The 22694-nt window shown below is 50.9% G+C and overlaps 1 protein-coding gene across 4 annotated transcripts in view; it reads right to left on the bottom strand.

The window, feature by feature from the left end:
* Positions 1-6775: 6775 nt before the first annotated feature.
* Positions 6776-22694, bottom strand: part of NCK2 (NCK adaptor protein 2) — a 70913-nt gene continuing 54994 nt past the window's right edge. For all 4 annotated transcript variants that reach the window (XM_032474340.1, XM_032474341.1, XM_032474339.1 and 1 more), the window contains 2 exons: positions 16909-17618; positions 6776-8011 (listed from right to left, as the gene is read on the bottom strand). In XM_032474340.1, the coding sequence (XP_032330231.1) occupies positions 7817-8011; positions 16909-17618 (905 nt within the window). In that variant the 3' untranslated portion in view covers positions 6776-7816. The remainder of the gene's footprint in view (positions 8012-16908; positions 17619-22694) is intronic.

Genomic DNA, 22694 nt, shown 5'->3' on the forward strand with positions numbered 1-22694 from the left:
AAGACAGTTTTTAAAAATGAGCAGAAGATTTGAACAGATATTTTACCAAAGAGGAGACCTGGATGTCAAACAAGCACAGAAAAAGACAATTGACATCACTCGTGTTTAGGGAAACGCAAATTAAAGCCACAGCGAGATATCACAACACACCTATTTTTACAGTGTCTAAAATCAAAAAAGACGAGCCTTACGAAGAGCCAGCGAGGATGTGGAGGAACTGGAACTCTCCCTCCTTGGTGGTGAGACCGCAAAACGGTACAAGTACTTTGAAAAAGAGTCTGGCTAATTCTTAGGAAGTTAAACGTACCCTTAGCATGCGACCCCACCTTCCCATGGCAGGCCCTTCCCCAAGAGAAAAGCAGACACGGGTCCAGACAAAGACACGTACACAGATGTTCCCAGCAGCTTTATTTGTAACAGTCAAAACTGAAGCAACTCAAATACCCACCAGCAGGTAGCGGGACACATTTTGCTCCATCAGCACAATGGAACTCTCTTCTGCAAAGAACAGGAATGGGTTGTGGAAACGTGACACAATGAGGGTGAATTGCAAAATACACATTGGCTGAAATAAGCCAGATGGAAAGGCGTCCGTGCGGTGTGAGTCTAGAAAATGCCACTCGTGGTTAGGGACCAAAAGTGGGTGAGTGGTTACCTGGAGGTGGGGGGAGAGGCATGAAGGGGCAGGAGGGGTCTGTTCATTGTCGTGAGTTGGCGATGGTCTCAGAGTAGACGTATGTCAAAATGATCGAATTGTGCACTTAAATATGTGCCGCTTGTGGCACATCAATTATACCTCAACGGAGCTGTTAAAAAAGCAGCTAGGTCTTCATTGGAGAATTGCTTGTTTAGGTCTTTTTGGATTGAGTTGTTTGTTTGTTTTTGTTTTGTGTAGGTTTACTTAGGTCCCATTTGTTAACACCAGAAATGGACACATTGTCAACTGACTATATACTTCAATTAAAAAAAAAAAAAAGGAACTAGGTCAGGGGAAGTCTGCAATCTGCCCAGAATCTGCATTTCCACCAACTGAAAGCCGGGCTCCCCACCCCCCGGCCCTGCCGACCTCACACCCTCGGGCTCCTCCCAGCCTGGCTGCTCGCTCTCTGCCCGATCACTGGGTCCAGACACAGCGTGTGCATTCTTCACACAACTGTTCAAAGCTATCAGGCATGTTTCCACGTTAGGAACTTTTTGTTAGCTGTTCCATCTGTCTGCAGCATTTGTTCCCCGAATATCTATGGTGCAAGGTCCTTGCTTTAAGTCTTGGCTAAAACGTCACCTTCTCAATGAGACCCACCTGGACCACGTGACTCAGATTACACATCCAACCGCCACTGCCCACAACACTCAGGCTTTTTCCCATTCTTTTTTTTTTTTTTCATAGCACTCACTACTTTCTGAAGAAATAGGGAATTTACCTATTTTATGTTGATGACTGTTTGTCTCACCTCCACCCCTCATTGGCATATAAGCATCCGACCCTGCGTGTGTTCTGTTGTGCCTGCTCCACGCCAGCGGAAGGTCGCGTGGGCTCTTACGGTGACCATCACTCGTCACCGCAGCCGTCTCGTAGTCTTTTAGACGAGCCCACCGCGATTACTTAGCTAGTGTCCTGCGGTGGACAGTTGGTAGTTTACCATTTCTGTTGGTTAGTATAAACGCTGCAAACACTCATGTGTGAACATACACAGATGCTATGCATCTCCGAGGAAATCCATCTACACGTACAGAAGACAGTATTTTTACAGAATTACATAAATCATGAGGTGTGTGTACACATCTTTATCTGTCTAGCCATCGGTCTGGAATTTCTAGCTGGAGCTCCTTGCCATGCACAAAGCTTCCACTCAACGTGATGAGGTACTGCGGATTTGTGCCCCAATGAGGGTGCGTGATTTAAATTCCCACCAGAGTCCATGCTGATACCCAGCCCGGCCGACTGACTATCTACTGGGTATGAAACGGGATCAAAATTGGATTCTAACCTGCATTTCCTCTTCCCTGACAGGACGACCATCTTTCACGGGGGACCATTCATGTCTCTCCTTACCTTTTGTTCTTAGTACATTGAGTATATTTCTCTTTTCCTTTTTTAAGTTCCTATGGTCAAGAATGGGTTGAATTTTTTTTCTCCCAGTTCATGACTTGCCTTTATAGTCTCTGTATTGTGTCTTTTGTGAAATAGAATTTCTTTTTCTTAACGGAGTTGCATGGGTCTTTTATTTCCTTCAGGATTTACACTTCTTACACATTTTTTTTTTCCACTTCAAGTTCATAAAAATGTTATTTAAGGCATCCTCTAAAAGCTTAGCTTTCCACATTTATGTCTTTATTTCGGCTGGGATTATGTCTCCTGCTATAAGAAAGAGGGTCAGGGACCCATGGCAGTGGGCTGGGGGTCTCTCTTCCTCGCTCATCTGAGATGCCCCCTCCCCTTTCTCTGCAGACCACCACATAGCAGCTACTTCTGGACCCAATGTCTGCGTAACGAGGTCTCGCTGCTCCTCCGTCTTAGACGCCTATCAACTTCCTCTGTAACCAGGACTCAGCTTCTGGCTTTGATGTGCACCCTCTGCTCCGTCTCCCAGGACTTGGGATCATGTGGACATCTCCCCTTTTCTAGAGGCAGGAATTCCTAATAGTTGATGGTTAGCTCGTCTTGTATATCCTAGAATTTTCTTATCTCCTTTCTCTATTCTAGAAGATTTTCTCAAAATTCCTGCCTAACCACTCTAATAAGTCTATTAATAAGGGCCCCTTATTTTCAATTTCCAGGAGCTGCTTTGTTTTCTCACTGTTCCTGTTCTCCAGTGTCCAGTTCCTGTCGTGGTCACACTGCATCCCAGTCAGAGGTACGGGCTGGGGGCAGATAAAGGGACCCAGCTGGGGGACCCAGGGAATTCAGGCGAATAAACAGCCCAGAGCCACTCTGGCCCATAAAATATAATGTGACCCAATTATGTCATTTTACGTTTTCTAATAGACACACTTTAAAAAGTGAAAAGAGAAGGGTTGGCATCAATTCAATAATGCATTTTCTGTAAACCAATATAACCAACACATGTGTTTCAACACACAGATATAAAAACTTATCGATGAGATATTTCACACTTTGTGGTGTGTCTTCCCCATTTGGTATGTGTTTGACACTTAAGCACATTCAGACATTTCAAGTCCTCAAGAGCTATGGTGCTGGCTGTGCTGGACAGAGCGGGTCCATGGGAGCTGGACAGAGCCTGCAGGCTTGTTTCAAAGCCACGCTGAGTCCCCCAGAAACGTTCTCCAGTCTTTCTGGAACCTGCCCCCTGCACTCTGGCCACTCTCCCGGCCCCTGGCGCCGTCCCAGGTCCCTGTCCGCAGGGCCTTGCTAGCCCCCACCCTCTTCTGAATTAGTCTCCCTCTTGGACATCACCCCCTCTTGGACATTATTTGTGGTCTTGCATCTGCGCTGGGTTTAAACCCTTTGAAAGCGCTGGTTCTCCAGGGCTCACCCTGTCTGTCTGTCCACCAGGTCTGGTTCTCTGACTGTCACCCTTGGGCTGCATGTAAGACCCAGCTTGGCCACACCAACCAGCCTTGATACCCCGGCTGTGCCCCGCTGTCCACTCTCGCAATCTGGCTGGAGATGCTACACCCGAAGGTTTCAGGAAAGGCTGGAAGGGGTTCGTGCCTGATACCCTGAGTCCCAGACACGGCAGGCAACCCGTTTATGCTCTAACTCCGGGTAGGGTGTGACTGACTTCAGAACCCTGGTGGCCTTGGGGCTGCTTGGTGGAGATAAGGCAGAGCCAGGAGGAACGCAGCAGGGCCAGCAGGGGGCAGAAGAGGGGCCCCGGCGCGGCCAGAGGAGTGGACTGAGGCCCAGGGAGGAAGGAGGCCCAGGAGGCCCCGCCCGCCCGAGCCCTGAGGGATGGGGCTGGCAGGTGTGCCTGCTGACTCAGCCCTGCGCCCAGGCTGCCCTCCCAATGACTTAGAGCTCGCACAATAGCCCCATTGTGTCACTGCCTTTAGCTGCAGCTTCAGTTGCTACCCAGGGACTCAGCCCAGGGACCTCCAGGGACAGAGAGGAACAGTCATGAGAGAGGTCTTTGTGTAAGTCTGTCCTGCAGGAAGGAGCCGGGGTCATGGAGAGCACGGCTGGCCCCCGAGAGAGGGGGGCCGGTTTCACAACTTGCGTGGACGGTTGGCCTGTGAGGGTGTGGCACGGCTATGCGTTTCAGTGGGCTTTCAGACAAAAGACCTTGAAAGTCTGAAGCCTCAGAGAGGTCAGTGAGGTCTCAGCATTCTGTGATGGTTTTTAACCAAGTGAAGGATTTGAACGCGTTTCTTTTTTTGCATTGTCATCACATGCAATGACGTGCTTGAGACTGTCAGCAAAACTCAGGCGCAGCTTAGAGCAGCCAGGCAAGTTTAAACGCATTTTTTAAAATTTATTGTTTTTTTTAATTGAAGTACAGTTGATTTACAATGTTGTGTTAGTTTCTGTCGTGCAGCAGAGTGATTCAGTTATATGTATGTATACACATCCCTTTTCATATTAAACCCGTTTCTGCAGAGGTGACATTTCTGGACACAACTACTCACACTACTGGACTGTGGGTGTCCTGTCACTACACCCTGTGTATCTAATTTCTTCTAGTGGGGACGCTGGGGATTGAACCCAGGACCTCGTGCATGCTGAGTGCGCGCTCCACCACTGAGCTGCACCCCAGCCCTACACCCTGTTCCGACACAACACAGGAGGCACGGGCGTGTCCCTGTGGCACGGGACACCCATTCACCTCCGTGATGAATGAACATCTATTCGGACGTCCACATTCTGGTCGGGCAAATATGTTCATTGGTTTCATTACTTCAACAGCACCTGGGCCAGGTGTTAGAGCGGAAATGATATAAATTACACTCGTCACACACTAACAGACGAATCTTCCTGGACTCCAGTGAGAAAGTGGCCAAAACCAGACCTATATTTATTGAAAAGCAGTATTTTAAAATAATGCTTCCAAGCTTTTTCATTCTCTCACTCTGAACTTTGGTCTTAAATTATTCTGGCGTTCTGCCACTAGGCAGGAGAGAGGGTAGAAAAGTAAATTGTAAATCAGTTAGTACACAGAAGCCGAAGACAAAACTGTACTGGCGCCAAAAATGCTTCGTTTGGAAATGTCAGAGTTTGAAGAGACATAAAGGTTCTAATTATGATTCAAGACTTTAATTTGTGATGCACTTTGGGAGAGAAGATGGACACCTTCACCCCCTAGAAACAGGAGGGGATGGCATTTGGAACAGCCACAGTGAAGAGCTGGGTGGCTCCACACTGTAATTCACAGGCTGTTTACGGAAAATGAAGGCACATCTAATGCAAACAATTGCAGAGTTGCACAATTACACAAACTCTGACCTTTATTGTCCTCTGCTGTCTGAGCAAAGAGGCAACGGAACAGCAAAACGAGATCCGTCCGGGAAATCTCTGGATGGGCAGGAAGGTGATGGCAGAAGGGTCACCTGGACAGAGCATCGCTGGGGCAGACTCCAAATCACACAGGGACCCTGTCTTGACATTCCCCTGCATCCCCCACTCTATCAATGGGTTCCTACTGGGACCATCAGTCCACACGCCACCGGTCCACCTGGTGCCGGGACGTCCTGGCAGTGCAGAACCGTCATAAACACTGGTCCTGATCTACCCCATGGTGGTTTGAGAGAAGATTAAAAATAATTGTCAATTACAACTACAAGTCTTAAAGAAGCTCCGGAAGCCAAAGTGTCTTTGTAGTGTGCCCTTTAATTACTTCTCCCTGAATTGCTGGATGTAACTCAGGGATTCAGCTGTCCGGGCGCTCACAGTCTGGAGGGATCCCTGCACAAGGTCAACACGGAACACACAGCAGGGAGATCTGAGAGTCGGGAGAAAGTGTGAGTCCCAGGACAAGGTCCAGAACCCACGTGTTCTGTCTAAGGTCACGACCTGCCTCTCTCCCCTGTAGGTCTATTATGTACCTGGGTGCCCCCAACTCCTTAGGTACCAGACACCAAACTTCTCTTTTATCATCAGACTTCTTTATATCAAAAGCAACAACTAAAGATAAATGAACTCAACTGATGAAGTGCAGACTCTCACAAAACACCTCATTTCTCCTGGGAGCCTCCTGAGGCTAGGGTCAGAGGGCGTGGCCCTGAAGCCAGGCCTCTGGGTTGGCCTACCTGCTCCGAGACGCACCAGCCACGTGCCCCCGTGCGTTCACTGGATGCCTTTCCTCCAACATCTGTGTGACAGGGACAAGAGCAGGACTCAGCTCGAGGACTTGTGACGAGAACACTGTGTCCAGCTGGAGGAGCACTGTATCAGCCCGCGGGGCCACCAGCATCGTGCTCTGTGGCATCGTATCCTGGTACTGGGCATGCGTGGTGCTCAGTGAGCGGTAAATGCTTCCCAGGAGCACTGGAAGGCAGGCAGGAGCAGAGAGAGGAGGGAAGGCCAGCTGACAACCATTTGGGGAAATGCTTTTTAAAGGATAATTTCTGAAGAGTAAAGTTAAGACCAAGCTTGAGATTCTGGTTTCTCTTGGAGTTGCACTAATTAACATTTATTATTTCAAGATACAAAAATGCAGTGGTAGAAAAAGAAAACACACAAAGAAGAAATCTGTTAAAACTCCCCTCAAAAAGTGCAACCCCCTCCCTCCCTTAGGCACTGAGTCTTCGGGAAAAGCTGTACTAACTCCTCTCCCATCACTGAGTCAGAGCTTCGCCAGAGATGAACACACACAGCATCTTGTCTTAATACTTTTTTTATTACAATATCCAAAAAACTGAGTATGCAAGTTTAGGGGGTCTTAAGACCCCTTCCTCAATTGTAGGAATGCGCCATCTCAAGACTGTGTATTTAAACTATAAAGGAGTTCAAATGTAAAGAAGAAAGAAAATGCGTTTTCTTCATAAACATTCTGTGTCTTACTACCCATCACATATTCTTTTGTAAACCCTGAAAAATTTCCCTGTAAAGCAAATAATATATATTTATATATATATATAGTGTGTGTGTGTGTGTGTGTGTGTGCACGAAGTGTTCGGTCACTCCCCTTCCCCAAAGATCAGCTGTTTTCCTTAATCATCTGTATTAGTGTCAACAAATGGCTACAGATACGTATCACTTTGAGAATTAAATACATAGTTGTGAAATCGAAACAGAGCCGCAGGGCTGGAGGAAAAAGCACTGGCAGACGGCACACCTGGGGGTACATTTCCAAAGCCTCTGTCTCTCCAAGTCTCCGGCCCCTCTCCTGCAGACCGACCTTCAAGGACATCTTTTCTTTATTGCAAGCACAGCCCCAAAGGCACTGGACAGCATCCTCCCTCCTGTCTCACCCGGCGGTTCTGGTATTGCCACGAGCACACGGCCCCGACTCCCACCCCGGAGAGTCTGGGGCCGTGTATGCGCCAAGGACGTGGGCCCGGGGCTGCCAGGACCAGGGCCAGGACCCTTGCCGGTGCCGCCCAGAGCCCCGGCACCACTCTCGAAGGTGCTGTAGTTCACTGAATTAACGGCAGCTTCGGTGCATTCAAACCGCGCCCGGTGTCTCCTTTACAAGGGGTCTGTTGGCCTGAGCGGTTTGAACAGACTAAGGCTGTTTCCCAAGTAGAAGGAATAAAGTGGACAAACTCGCCCCTCTTCCACCGCCCCGTCTCCTAAACTGGCCGGCGGGGCCTGGGATGGCGAGGGGGCAGGCGGAAAGGAGCACCGGGCGGAGGGAGCAGTACCATGGACAGGGCCCGGGCTGCAGGTCACCCGCGGGGGGCACGCAGGCCGCGGCGGTCACTGCAGGGCTCTGACGAGGTAGAGCTTCTCCCCGTGCTCGCTGGTGAAGATGGGGGCCTTTTTGTAGTGTTCCACCAACTCGTCCATGCTGTGAAACCGCCGCTGCCCGATGCAGTAGACATTGTCCACCAGCTGCACCTTGAAGTGTTTGTTCTTCCCTGATGCTTTGAGAGACACGGAGAAGTCACTGGGCTGCGGAGGGAAAGGGAACAGGGGACAGTTACGACTGGACATGCGGTGCCTGCTGTCCAGGGCGACCCGGGGGCAGCCCGAGATGTGGATGCTCTGGAGCGAAGGACACTGGAATTTGGTTAGGACAGTTCCGGTGCTAAACGCATTTTAGTCATGTGAAGATGGGGAGACTTATTATGGAAGGCATGGCAACCTTGTTCACCTGAGTTTTTCTTTTCTTTAGCTGTTTCTGGAATTTTTAAAAAGTGGTCTGCATACAGGCAGCAGCTAGAAATCCCACTTGCTCTGACTTCTACCACTATTCGAAGTTCAGCCAACAGCGTGGTCCTGGCACAAAAACACACAGACTCACGGAGGACAGAGAGCCCAGAAATAAACCCACGCACTTATGGTCAATTAATCTACCACAAAGGAGGCAAACTATATTGACAGAAAAGACAGTCTCTTCAATAGGTGGTGCTGGGAAAGCTGGACAGCTACATGTGAAAGACTGAAATTAAAACATTCTTTAACACCATGTACAAAAATAGACTCACACGGTAAAGACCAAAACATAAGACCCCAAATCATACAACTCCTAGGAAAACACAGACCGGACACTCTTTGATATGAATCACAGCGATGCTGTTTTGGATCTGTCTTCTAAAACAAAGGAAAGAAAAGCAAAGATAAACAAAAGGGAGCTAATTAAACTTAAAAAGCTTTTGCACAGCAAAGGAAACCATTGGCAGAACCAAAAAACAACCTACTGAAGGGGAGAAAACATTTGCAAATGGTAAAACCAGTAAGGGTCAGTATCCAGCATGTATAACCAGCTCATACAATCCAACCTCAAGAAAACAAACAACCTGATTTAAAAATAGGCAGGAAAACTGAGCAGACATTCCAAAGACGGAAATGCAAATAGCCAACAGGCACCTGAAAAGATGGTCAACATTGCCAGTCATCGGGGAAATGCAGATCGAAGCCCCGAGGTGTCACCTCACACCTGCCAGAAGCCATCGTCAAAAAGAACACATGTGGGAGTCTGACCTTTGAAGAGTGTGACTCGCTGTCCTGTACACCTGTAACTTATTTTCAAAAAATTTTTTTAATCTAAAAAGATTTCTAATTCTAAGCTATTTACAAATAAATATTTTAAGAGCAGTGGAGAATTCTGGTTGCATTTTAACATGGTTCATAACATCCCCGAGGGGGCGTACCGTGCTTCATGCGCAGGTTTTACTGCGAAACGTTTAGACTTGTGATTATGTCGGCACCTTACTCATATTTGAAGATATTTTAGAAAGATGTTATTTTTGTTAAAATTGGTCTTTTATCTCATTTATTGAAAAATACGTAGGGTGAGACATTGAATAAGGAATGTTCTTTGGGGGAAAAAGGTATTGATTAGTTCAACATGCAATTATTGGTCACAGACCAGGCAGCAGACAGGCCACGCCCTGGATGTGAGCGGGAGCAGGAGCGGGAGCCCGGGACATAGCTCTGCACTGGCTTCTGTGCCTGTGGAAGTGACTGTTTCGGGGGGAGGGACGCAGATGAATAAGTAAACGGCATATGGTCAGCTGCAAACCGTGCTAGTTCTCTGAAGACAGGAGAGAGTGCTGGGGTAGCGCAGGTCATTTAAATGTGCGGGGGTGGCCAGGGACGGTCTCTGCAGAAGTGGGGGCTGGGCCCCAGCAATGCAGGGGCGGCAGGGCTAGCGCTGGGGAGGTGGGACGTCGGCAAATGCAGGGAGGGAGGGTCCTGCCTCTTCTGAGGCACTAACTGGCCGGCTCTGCTGAGAGGGAGTTGGAGGGACGCTGGCCTCCCTGATGGCCTCAGAATAAAACCCAACTGCCCACCACGGCCCACCAGGGCTGGGTCAGTGGCCCCCACTACAGAGCCGATCTATGAGACGAAAGGCTGCCCCACCCCCAGGCTCATTTTCACTCTGGTTCCTATTTTTGAGTCATCCTTTGTCCCCGCCTTCGGTCAACCCTTCCTGTAAGTCTCTGCTCAGAGGTTCACCGCCCTGAAGACGCCTCCCCACTCCATAACCAGGTGAGCTCTGCCCCGCCTTGGCTTTCCGCAAAGCAGACAGCGCCATCACACATGAGGCCAGGCAGGGCCACGCCCGATCCCCTGCTGGGTCCACGGAGAGCCCTGGTGGTGGGAGCCGGATCACCCAGCACTTAACTGAATTCCTACAACAGCCTTTTCCCAAGCCCCGGAAGTCACTGCTGCGAGGTCCAGCAGCCCGGCCAGCTTTCCCAGCCCCCCATCGGGAAAAACAAGTGTCCCTGTCCTTGTCTTTGACATGGACTTCGCGAGTGTCTGATTAAAAGTGTACAAATCTTGCAAAACCAGAGACAACTCTGTAGAAACCAATGACAGCTCAGGGAGATGGGGCTCAGAGACAGTCCCGGCCTGGGAAGGATGGCGGGGCCCCCACCAGCCACAGCTGTCGGCAGAGAAGAATCAGAGAGACAGATGTCTTTACAGTTCATACTTACGTGTCCCTCTGCCTGAAACAGACCAAATGAAAACAAACGTTTGAGGGAAAAGCATCCTCTTACCTCCACACTAAACCTGGGGCTGGCTGCCTCGGAGGAAACCTGGGAAATGCTGGCGAGATAAAACTTCAGGAAGAGATGGAAGGTTTATCTCTGATCTGGCCGTGAGCTACATGGCATTTTCAGAATCACGGCCATTAGAGGGTCGGAGGCCAGCATGGGGTGGGGAGGGGGACACAGAACGTGAAAACGATTTCCCCAGCTGGGTCTCTCAGAAATGAATCAACACGGGGTGAAGATCTTCTGAGCCGGCCCAGGAGGGTGGGGGGACAGGGGGGCAGGGGCCAGAAAAAACAGAGATGTATCACCAGGAACCCTGATGTCACAATGACTCTGTCACCCCAGCCCCACCCACAGAACATTCTGCACAGCACAGAAGGACATTCCAAGCAGTCACCTGCACAATTCTCAGCCACTTCTGTTTTCCCAGGACCGAACCAGATGCATGCAAGCCAGCCTCACATCCCAACCCAAGGCAGGTGCTGTGGACGGTTCTGAAAACAGAACCGACTAGAGCAGGTGCTGCCGGACAGGTGGTCTGCACTTGCGTGAGGCCGGGGCATCAGCACCACTTCCCCGGCCACATGGCCATCAGTCCTGGAAGGTCAGGGGACACACCCGTCACCACGCACCTGGGTCCAACAGCACATCCATCCTCCGCTCAGGTCTCCCTGAAGCTGTGTTTACTCTCAGGCTTCTACTAATTCTTACAAGCACACACATTCTGCGCTGCCAGTCTTGAGATGCAGACAGAGGGCGACCTCAGTGTTACAGTTCAGCACCGGCCAGGCTCTGTGCTGGTTTTATGGACACGTTAACCAGTTCACAGGTAAAGCAGCGCTGCGTGGAGGGAGGATGTGAGTGAGAGCCGGCATAGGACAGACCTTTTAACTGAGCCCCTGATCCACACAGGGCTTTCTGAACAGGGAAGTCTGCTTTTCACCTAAGCTCCTTCATTTAACATCTTGGCGTCATGTGTTATCTGTATACGTGTGTTACCTTCAAGGAATTCTCTCCTCAACGTGAGTACACTTTCCAATCTTTACCCTCAAGTGCAGTTAACATGTTGCCACGAAATAATTCTGAACAGAGCCTGTAGATGAACTGGACCAGCTGGTCTCAAATTGTGCTCCCAAGACCAGCAACATCACTTGACCTCTTCTAAGCACGTGGCTAAGAAGACATACTGGGGAGGGAGGGACTTGCTCCCGGGCACTGCTGAGTCTTTAATAACCTTAAAACTTCCACTTATCATTCGCCTTGGACTTAAGAGCAAGGTGAGAATAGAAATGTCTTTCGTGTGGTTCACCGAGCCTCCCAGGTGGACCCTGGATCGACTGCTGGTCATGCAGGTCTTCAAACACCAATAATTTATGCATATATTTAACACTCTCTCTGCCCTCAAAGAGAGGTCACCTTGTTGGTTTCCTATCAAAGGCTGTATCATTCTTTCCTTCTTGTCTAGTAAATGGGTGTTTTTCTCTCCGTTTTGCTTCTTTAAGGAAAGTAGTCTTTTGTCCGGAGAAGTATTTCCTTTGCCAAAAAAACTTAGAGCCAATGGGTTAAACGCAGACTGTACCCCACTGATGAATATTTTCTGCTCTTATCTCAGAAAAGCGGCCTTTCAGTTTTCTCACTGCTGGGTCCCCCTCCCCACTTGTCCAATACAGCCCACTTTGCATCAAAATGGACTCACTGCCTATATGCAGGCCCCTGGCTGCCAACAGCTACTCTTTGTTTTTATACCAGTTTATCTTCTGACTGGCATTTTCTTTCTCCTCTAAGTGTATCTGTGAAACAGTCACTCCCTAGGCTTAAAGCCAGTCCACATGCGACATGATCAAATATTCTTGTTCCCCTTAGCTTTTAAATAAACTTGTTTAAGTAAACAAAGAGAAATCAGTTGTCAGCCTCGGGACAGCCCGCGAAGTCCCACCTGCCGCATCTCCAAACGAGAGCGTTTACTGTCCACATTCAAGTCAGGATGTAGGTGTGTGTGTGTTCTCTCTCCCCGCCTCCCAAAACGCATCTCCTAAAGTTAACATAAATGCCTCAGAGGGCAGACTTTCAGAACACTGTTCCTGTCTTTCTCTGTCTTTTTGCCAAGTCATGCCTGGTGTGACTGATCAGTAATAATCTTATATATATGGATACACACACACACACACACACACACACACACACATCAGTTGACTGCTAGTGGTGTAAGTACAGACAGTGAGTCAATTTTGATTAAAAGAAGGCAACGCTGGACAACTAGGGAGGGTGAACTCCTGGAATGAGAGAACTGCTTTCTGATTCCGTGTTAGGACCTTGTGCTGCTTCTGTGGGGACACTGAGGCCATCCTTGGGAACCACTTAGTAACAGGGCTGCAGGAAATACCCTCAAAGAGGCAAAAAGTGCAGCTGAGATTAAAAGGCTCTGTGCTGATGCAAATCAAAACCACAGTGAGATACCACTTGGGATGGTGGTTATGAAAAACAGAAAAACAAAAAACCCCACAGAAAAACAAAACAACAACTGCTGGCAAGGATGTGTAAAAACTGGAACCCTTGTGCACAGCTGGTGGAAGACAAAATGGTGCAGCTGCAGATGGCGGTTCCTGAAAAAATTAAACACTGACCCACCATTCGCTCCAGCCAGCTCTACTGAGTGTGCACCTTAAAGAGCAGATGTCTGCACGCCCATGTCCACAACAGCCAAAGGGTGGAAGCAACCCAAGCGTCCTTCGACAGATGAATGGATAAACAAACCATGGTCCATCCACACAACGGAGTACCATTCAGCTTTTAAAAAAAAGGAAGGGAATTCTGACACCTGCTACCACACGGATGAACCGTGAGGACATTACGCTGAGTGGAATAAGACAGACACAAAAGCACACACATGTGTGATTCTACTCATATGAGGTACTTAGTCAAATTCAAAGAGACAGTGAGTAGCAAGTCTCCTGGGGCTGGGTTGCGGGGGAGTTCCCCTTTAGTGAGTCCAGGGCCCCAGTTAGGGAAAGGGAAGCGCTCCGGAGGAGGAGGGTGGTGATGACTGCACAAATGACCTACACGTCTGCACTTACACTGAAAAATGATGAAAATGTTACATTGTATGTTATTTATATTCTGGCACAATAAGAAACATAAATAAGAAGTTCAGGGGCTACTCTAAAAAGGTCTGTGCAAGTCTGGTGGATGCCCTATGATCTTGACAGAGGGAACCGAAGCATCAGGCTGGGTGGTGGGTGAGGACACGTGCTCTTCCTGCCTGGGAAGCTGCCTGCAGGGGTCACACTGCAGGGAGGACTTCACCGCGCTGCTCCCCGCCTTCCGAGCTGTGTGGGCAAGGCCCCCGCTCTGCTGGGACACGGGATGCCCACCAGCTCCAATCGGAAACACAATGCAAACTCAGAGGGTTTGTTACCAAGCTCTAAACAGCTAAAAAGTAAACCAGCAAACACTTTGAGGAGATGCGTTCCACCCAACAGAACCTAAGAGTCTACATAAAATTAAACCCTATGATGGTTATAATTTTCACCCTGAAGCCCATTTATGTCTCTCGGAAATGTAGTCTTAAGCAGAAATGGAGTTCCACTCACTGCTGGAAATATGAATAAAACCAGTAAGATGGCAAAATAGGGACCAGGGGTTTTCCAAGTGTGGTCCTTAGATCATCAACAGCCACATCTCCAAAGAATGTGCTAGAAATGCACATTCTTGGGCATTTCACGGGTCGCTGGGGCCGAGCAGTCTCTATTTGACCAAGCCCTCGAGGAAATTCTGATACATCCTTAGTTCGAGCATCACTGCTCTAGGGAGAAGGAGTGATGAAAACGCCTGAAAAACATCGAGTTTTGGTTAAAAGCTACAATTTCTGTAGAAAATGCAATTTGAAAAACCTAGGAAGGAATTATGCTAATTCAGCTCACACGGCTCACAGACGCCCAGCACCTGGGTATTCCCCATGGCAGCACCGCCGTCTAACCACATCCACAGAATATGTCTCAACAAATACGCAAGGATTTACAATGAGCATCAAAGGCAGGTAGGAATTTTGAATTCACTAGGTTTGACAAGCCAAGGATTAGCAGATGGAGGTATGATGATTAAACACAGCGATTAAGAACTGAAACTGTTTCATCCTGAGCTGCTAAAGAGGAATGACAATTACAGATTACGGGGGTGGGGGGGGGAGTGTGGATGAAGGAAGAACAAACAGTGGGTGGTGAGATTCAGGACAGGAAAGAGAGGACCTTCTGGTTCATTCATTCATTCATCGGTAAAGCACGTCCAACAGACACCTGTGAAACCCCCAGACGTCACTGACACTGGGTATCACAGGATGTAATGATGCTGTTTGTTTTTTCTGAAATATGCATATCCCCCTCCCCTTCCCCCCTAAAAAAGCACAGCTTGCCCAGGACTCAGAGTTGGGTATATGTTTTACTTTTCAAAATAGAAAAAAAATTAAATATTTTTAAAAGCAAAATATCATCAGGCAAGACTCTAGCTTATTTATATTGGAACCACTCAGGATATTTTAAAATAACGGACATCTCGAAGACGTGCTCTAAAAAAGCGGCGTATGGAGGGTGCACAGGTCCTGCGGGGACCTCAACCAAAGGCGAGCCCTGGGCCCAAAGACCCCGAGAAAGGGAAAGGAACTTGAACGAGGTCCTGCAGGAACACTGACCCAGGCCCTGGCTTTGAAGGCCAGGCTCTCGTCTCAGAAGAGCCAAAACGAACAGGAGAAAAGACAAAGGAGGAGGGGAAAGCAGACGGGGAGGCTGGTGAGAAGCCGAGGGAGTGGACGGCAGAAGAGGACCAAGCAACGGGCTGTCCATCCGTCCATCCGGACGGTTCCTCACCAGCCGCAGATGACGCTGAGGACCGACTTGCTTGTGAGCGAGGAGGCGGCACGGCTGGCCCCGCTCTGCTGTCGGCAGAGACGCAGGGACACGCCTGAGAAAACCTCAGCGTCCAGACCTCAGATGCGGTTAACGGCCAGGCCCCAGGGCATCTCGGCATCTCAGGTGGCCGCCACCTCCTCGAGCTGCTTATGCCAGCAAAGGGGGCCGCTTTCCACCAGGACCACAGCTGCCCCTCTCTCTGTGGCCTTGAAGTCCTCTCCGATCAGTCAACGGGAATCTTGAGAATGCACTTACCCTGATAAACACCCGTTCAGGGGACAAGAGCCACAGCACACAGCGCGTGCTTACTAGTCCGACAGGCTGCAATTCAGAAACTAAACTGAAGCCTGCAGGAGCCAACACAGCCATCGCACCAGACTCCAGCTCCCAAGCTCTCGTTTTGGGGGACCCGCTCTGTGGAAGGTGCATTTCCAGGGATCTACAAAATCGGTTGAGAGGTATTTCCATAATGAAAACACAGAAAGGCTGCCTCATGTGATGCCATCCCAGTGCTCCCAGACACACAGCCAAAACAGCCCTCGAACCTGCGCTGGAGGTGGATCTGCTCCAGGTCGGAGGTCTCACACCCCCTACTCTCTTCACACACACAAGCTCATCTCTCTTAACAACGGTCTCTTCCTTTCAGTCATGCTCCTAAGTGCCTCAAAAGCTTTCAGAGATAGCCTAGGGGGTGCCTGCGGCAGAGGTGACCTAAGGTTACATGCTTTAAAAAGGGAAACAAACCAACAAAAGGCTGTGCTGGAAACTCAGTGTCCACCTTGCTGAGAACATCTGGTGTGTCTCAGACCCAGAGAGGAAACCAGGTCAACCTCTAGGGCCGAGACGGGTCATTCACAAGGGAAACCGGGGCAGAAAAGGACGTTTGAGTCTGCAGAACAGAAACAGGGCAATATCTGTCAAGAGGCAACAGACCTTGGGAGGCTAAAACACACTTTACTCACCGTCCCTCTGCAAGAGCGCGCCTCGGGGAGAGGCAGTGCATCAGAGGCCGGCAGCCACTGCACTGGGACCTCGGGACACAGGCTGCACAGAACAACTGTGTTCGCCCCCACCAACACGAGCCCCAAATACCCTTGCTGTTGGAGGGCACTCCCACACACATGTATGTGCACACACGTACATGCTCTCCGATTCCTTCCCACTGCCCGACTTACCAAGGATTGGCTGCACCTGAGGAGGAAACAGCCTTGTACAGCATCCACACACATGCACATGTGCACACAGACACACGCACGCACACCCCTCTGCCCTCCAGGCTGTGCCGACCCTGCACTCACCCAGGACTTGCCGTCCTGGACAAGGAAGTCCTGCTGCACGTTACACACGCACACACATACACGCACACACACAGGCCTGCACACATATGCACGTGCACACACACGCCCCGCCGCTCTCCCGGCCACGCCCACCCTGCACTCACCGAGGACTCGCTGTCGCGGACCAGGAAGTCGCCCTGCACGCCCCGCGCGTTGAGCGCGCACTCGGCCTGGTGGCGCGTCACGTTGCCATAGTACCACTCCCGGCCCGCGAAGCGGCCGGAGCGCGCGGGCCCCGCGGGGCCGGAGCCGGCGTGCGGGGCCGGGCGCTCGCTCAGCACCACCACGTAGTTCTTGGGCACCAGGCCGACCTGGCCGCGGGCGTTGCGGCAGCGCCACCACTCGGGGTCGTCCTCGGGCTTCTCCACCACCTCCATGGTCTCGCCCTTGTCGAAGTTGAGCTCCTCCTCGGTGACCGAGCTGAAGGGGTACAGCGTCTGCACCACGTGCAGGACCCGCGCGCCCTGGCCGTTGCTGAGTGCGGCGCCCGGCCGCAGGCTCGGGCCTCCGGGCGCGTCGGCGGCCGCCTCGTCCAGCTCCTCCAGCACGTAGTTGGACGGAAACCAGCCCACCTGCCCGTTGTAGCTGCCCCGCCACCAGCCGTCGCTGCACTTCTCCATGACGGTGACGCGCGAGCCCTTCACCAGCGACAGCTCGTCCTCGCGCTCGGCCGCGTAGGCGAACTTGACCACGGCCGGGATGCTGAGGTCGTAGATGCGGTCGGCGCCGCCCCCGTTGGCGGGGAACTCTGCGTCCGTACTTGGCGTGGGCGACGCGTCGCGGGCGCTGGTCTTCCTGCGGGTCCTGCCGAGTCCTGCGGAGACACGGCAAGGGCTCAGGGAGGGGACGGGCAAGGGCTCCCCGCAGGGTCTGGGCGGAGGGGCGGCTCTGCGCGCAGGATGCTGGACGGCTTGGCCGCGGGCAGCCAACCAGTCACCAGCAGAGGAAGCGACAGCTGCACCCGGCAGTGGTCATATGCCTAAAAGCTGGGAGTTACTGAAACTGATGGCTCTGCTTCCCCCCTATAAACTGCCAGAGCACCAGCAAACGAAGATGATAAAACAGTGTAAAGTCTAAAACTGATTAGAGCATCCGTGCACCCCTCAGACCAAAAACAAACATAAAAGCACATCCAGACACAGGCAAGATGCCTTCTGGGTTCTCGTATAGGGGGAAGCTGGAGGAAATTAACTCAAAGGCAGGCCCCGAGCTTTCAGACCTTCAGGCCGCCCTGGTCGCACCTCCCTGACCACCGTGGGGCCAGCATTCCCCTTCCTCTACAGGGACACTCAGGGTCCTGGCATCAGACATCCACCCCCTTCTCCTTTCTTCTTTTCTTTCAAAATGGCAGACACTTCTCACAACAGGTGGTGATGAGTGAATTGGAAAAAATTAGCTGAAACATTAAATCCAGGGCAGAATTTTCATATTCTGGTTGAAAACCCACTGGTGGGTCGGAGAATCTGTTTAATGGGGTGTGACCCGCTTGCATACATGAGCTGTCTTCTCCCCTTCAGCTACACACGTGTGCGTGAGTCAGCGCAGAGCTGTAATGTGAAACTTTCTTCTTCCTGAGCGTGAGGAAGGCAGTTTGAAAAGCCCTAAGGTAAAACAATGGCTTAACCGGGTTCAACAGCATGGAATTCTGGGACTTTGTCGAAAGTGACCCCAGGGGAGGAAGGCATGTCGGGGGCCATGCCCCTGGACTGGGGGGGCTGGCCGGGGTCCCCAGCCTTTCCTGAGAGGCGGCTGCTCCCCCACCAGCTGTCCCAACTCGGTCACTGTGGGGATTTTCGTGGTGCGGAAGCTGTGGCCATTGGCAGGTTTCTGTTTTTTTCCAAAATGACACCAGAGCACTTTTACGGGGAGCTTCTGCCTCTTTCTCCCCTGATTCCTTAAACTGCAGTAGAGACAGCTTGGTCCTGAGAATAACCTTTGCTTCTGCTACCCCGCTGGGTCTGGGGGTGGGGAGGTTGGAGGAATAAAACGCTGCATCATTATCATCTCTGACCTCAGATCTAGAGAGGACCCGCCCCAGGGACACCTGAAGACACCAATATGTGTGTGATTATTTCTCTTCTATGACTTTTCATTTTTCCCAGTAGGAGCGGCAAACCCTCACACCCATTTGCAGTCTCAGTCCATCTTTCCCAACTAAACGGTAACTAACCATGACCTGGCAGACCGGACGCCCTCACCAGCCCGCGCCTATGCTCACCCCCTCTCTGTGCCACGTCCGGGAGCACACACTTTCTGGCACCTTCTAAGACCTGTTCACCTTGGACCAGAGTGTGAATTCCTGGGGCAGCCTGGGCCGTGGACAGGATGACCCTCCCAGAGCAGCCTGGCCACATCCCTCACCCCCACCCGGCCCTCGGGGACAGCCCACACGGTGGAGGACACCCAGGCAGCTCCAGCCCTGCCTCGATGGACAGATGGAGGCCCGGACAGGCATGTGTTAGCAGGATTTGGGATGAGCTCAAACGATGTGCTTTTCTTTCAGCTCTCGAGTTAGTCGTAAAATCCCCGACTGTGCAGACTGCCTGGTGTTGGGACACTTTGGTTGGCGGTTTCCCTGCAGCCTGTATGGGACCCGTCAGGCTGTGGATGAGAATTTCCAGAACATGGCTGTTAGAAAACCGTTCCAGCTGCCGGCACGCTGCATTCAGCGATGTTCAGTAACTTTTATTTCCCCCTGCAAAGTAATGATTTTCTCTGCAGCTTGTTCAATAATGTATAGACTGCAATACCTTCGCGTGAAGAAAAGAACAAAGAAGGAATGGAAATTGCTGTCGGAGGGAAAAAAAAAAAAGAAAAGCAGGGTGCTGTTTTGTGTGGCACCTGCTTGGGCATGGTCAGGACTAACTTCCAAAGTAAAGGTCAGGCTCTGAGGGCCCCTCGGTTTCCTTAAATCTCTGATCCTAAAGTTGTGGTAATTAGGATGGAGACGACATTTCAGAGGTGGCACTGGGCTGCTGCCGTGGGGAGTGACCACCCAGGGGACCCTGGAGGTGGGGGCAGAGAGCCTCCCCAAAACCCATGCACCCCCCCCACCTCCCCAGCAGCTCGGGTGTCACCACCCCACCCGGTCCTGGGCAGGGGCTCCCGCACAACCGCCTGCCCAGATGTCCTGTCCCATCAGGAACTGAGCCCGGGCACCCAGCTGCCTGGGCAGGACCGGGTGGGCGGCCGAGGGAGGAGGTGGGCGAGCTCCTGGCTGGGCCACCCCCACAGCCAGGCTATAGCCCAGACACCCGCTGCGCTACGCAGCAGGCTTTATCTGCATTTAATAACCATAATAAAAAATTACACGAGCTCCTGTCAGGAGTGGTGTTTCCAACCCTGGGAGCAGACAGCAGCTTTTAAGGGGCGAGCATCTGAGCTGGATTTAAAGGTGAATTAGACATTTCAGCCCTTGTGACGGTTTTCTGGTATCGAGCTACTGGCTCTCTGCACCTGGGTTACACTGTCACTGATGATTATAAGCACAGGGTCACTTTCTTGAATAAAATTAAACACATTAAAGAGTGAGTTCTAGTAAAAGGTTGAATATGTCCTACATTATTAATGTCAGTGATTTTAAAGTCAAAATCTTTTCTAGTCTCCTTTTAAGATGAAGGGATGTTAGAACAGACAACTTGAAAATATGCTCTGTCATCTTCCAGCTGGAATTCTGCAGATTTAAGATAAAACATCAACCTGATTTGACATAGCTCTGAATACACTCCGGCCCGTCCATTTAGACACAGCATACCTGAGTTTTAGGAGCTCTGTGACAAACTCACTTTATTTTTGTTACTAATCAGATTTGTCACATATACCAGATTTAATCAGAAAATTTCCTTACACCTGAAATGTGTAATTTATAGTAAGTTAAGAAAACGGGTTATTAATCTGTGGGGCTTTTCCCTCATGAGGGTTAGGAAAGTCAACTAAAAACTACAAAAGGTTTTTTATCATTAAATGCCAAGGAGACCTGACAAGATCTGACTCAGGCACCAGGTGACTGAAGTGACTTTCCACAGACGAGGACGTGTTTAATGCTTGGCTTCCAACAGCTTTTCTTGGTGCTGCCTGTGCATTTAATTTGTGTCTTGTTTTTTAGACTCGCTCCCACTACTCAGAGAATGCCAAGTGCCAGAAATTATAATCAAGTATTTGAACAAAGAGGAAAAAACCCTCAAATTTACTGGACTGAAGGATGTTTTGAAGGGTGACCGTTTGGGATTGATGCAATAGTTTGCTACTGTTTTAACCTGTTCAGTTCCCTTCACCCCCATCTCTTATTCAATGAAACGCCTCTCTTCTGGGTGACTCAGACCAGGACTGCCCAGGACTACACCCCAGTCGGGCACGTCTGTGTGACCAGGGAGGGTCGGGGTGGGCAGGACGGAGGCGCAGAGACACAGACACAGAACCCAGACGGCGTGAGCTGAGGGAATCCAACCAACCTTCCCAGTGATGGGAGAGAACCCCCCCCCTTTCCATTTCCATCTTCTTTCTTTATTTTTCGCTTTAGCTACTTTTGAATTGATTTCTGTCACTTCCGTTAGGAGCTCTGGAAAACTTCAAGGAAAAAAATAAAATTTTCTCAAGAGGCTATCAGCGTAAGTGCGCGTTCTTAGTGCACACCCCTCGCCCTGTGATGAGCTGCTGTATTGTGCGCTGAATGGAACCCCAAGTTCAGGGAGCGGTGGCCCAGGATGGGGGAAGAGGGGGAAGGAGACCTGTAGGAGGGACGGGAGCCACCATCCCCGAGGCAAACCCACCCTTATGGGGTCGGGCTGCCAGCAGAAGGAGGGACAAAGGGGCTATTCACCATCCGCGTGCCCAGATGGTCCCTTTCCCAGCAGGCGGACGTGCCAGGAGCCAGCGCAGAGGGAGTGGTGTCAGGGGCAAAGGCCTCCAGTCACACGGGTCCTCGTGTCCAGGGCCCAGAACCAGAATTCCCACCCTGGTCCTAAGAAAGCCTGTTCCGTTGTGAACAGGCAGGCAAGTGGCCTGACCGAATGTTCAAGCCTGAAAAACACTGGTTGAGAAGTGCAGGACTTTCTACCAAATGTGAGAGTCAAACGGTATCGCAGATGACGAGGAAAAGAATTTAAAAACAAAATTTAAATTAAAAAACGTAAGTAAAAATATATATTTAGCATCTCTCAACACATATACCTGACCCACCAGAACGAGCACCTGAGTCTGCAGACAGGTGCACACAACGTGGAGAGGATTCCACGTGACGTGGGAGCATCACTGGGCATCTCGGGAGACAGTGCCCCTCAGGGTAAAGTGGGCCTTCATGCAGGCCCGTCCTCCAAGGAGGGACAGGGAGGCTCCTGGGACCACACGCTGCTTGGACAAGGCAAACGCTGGTTACTGAGGGGCCAGGTCCCCGCTAGCTCCAGGAGGGGGTCTGGGTGTAGCCCGGCTCAGCCTCCAGGCCCTCGTCCACCGACGGCTTGCATGGACGGCGCTCAGCCTGGGCTCAGAGGCCGGCTCCTGGCTCTGCTGGGAAGAACCTTGCCACTCTGGACGAGTAACTCCGGTCGCCTGATTTTCATAGAAAAGCTTTGCACGGGGTTAACTCCAGGGCCCTTTCCAGGATTCTAGAAACTGATGAGTGAACAGGACTGTTTCAATCTCACATGCCAGGCTGTGGGAAAGCGAACACAGGAGAACCGAGCGGTCCTCTGGGTCCTACGGCCACTCCTGTCGCCAGCCCTTGGCTGAGCACACGGGGTGGACCGCACAGCTTCAGTCACCTTAGATCCGCACGCAAGGCCCCCTCCCACCTCCCTGCCGACTGGAGCTCCACTCTGAAAGCCCGCCAGTAAATTTCCCGAGGCAGACACTCAATTGCTTTGCTTCTTGAAAAACCCAAGCTACAAAATCA

This window comes from Camelus ferus, chromosome 36, assembly GCF_009834535.1.
Source record: "Camelus ferus isolate YT-003-E chromosome 36, BCGSAC_Cfer_1.0, whole genome shotgun sequence".
Taxonomy (NCBI): domain Eukaryota; kingdom Metazoa; phylum Chordata; class Mammalia; order Artiodactyla; family Camelidae; genus Camelus; species Camelus ferus.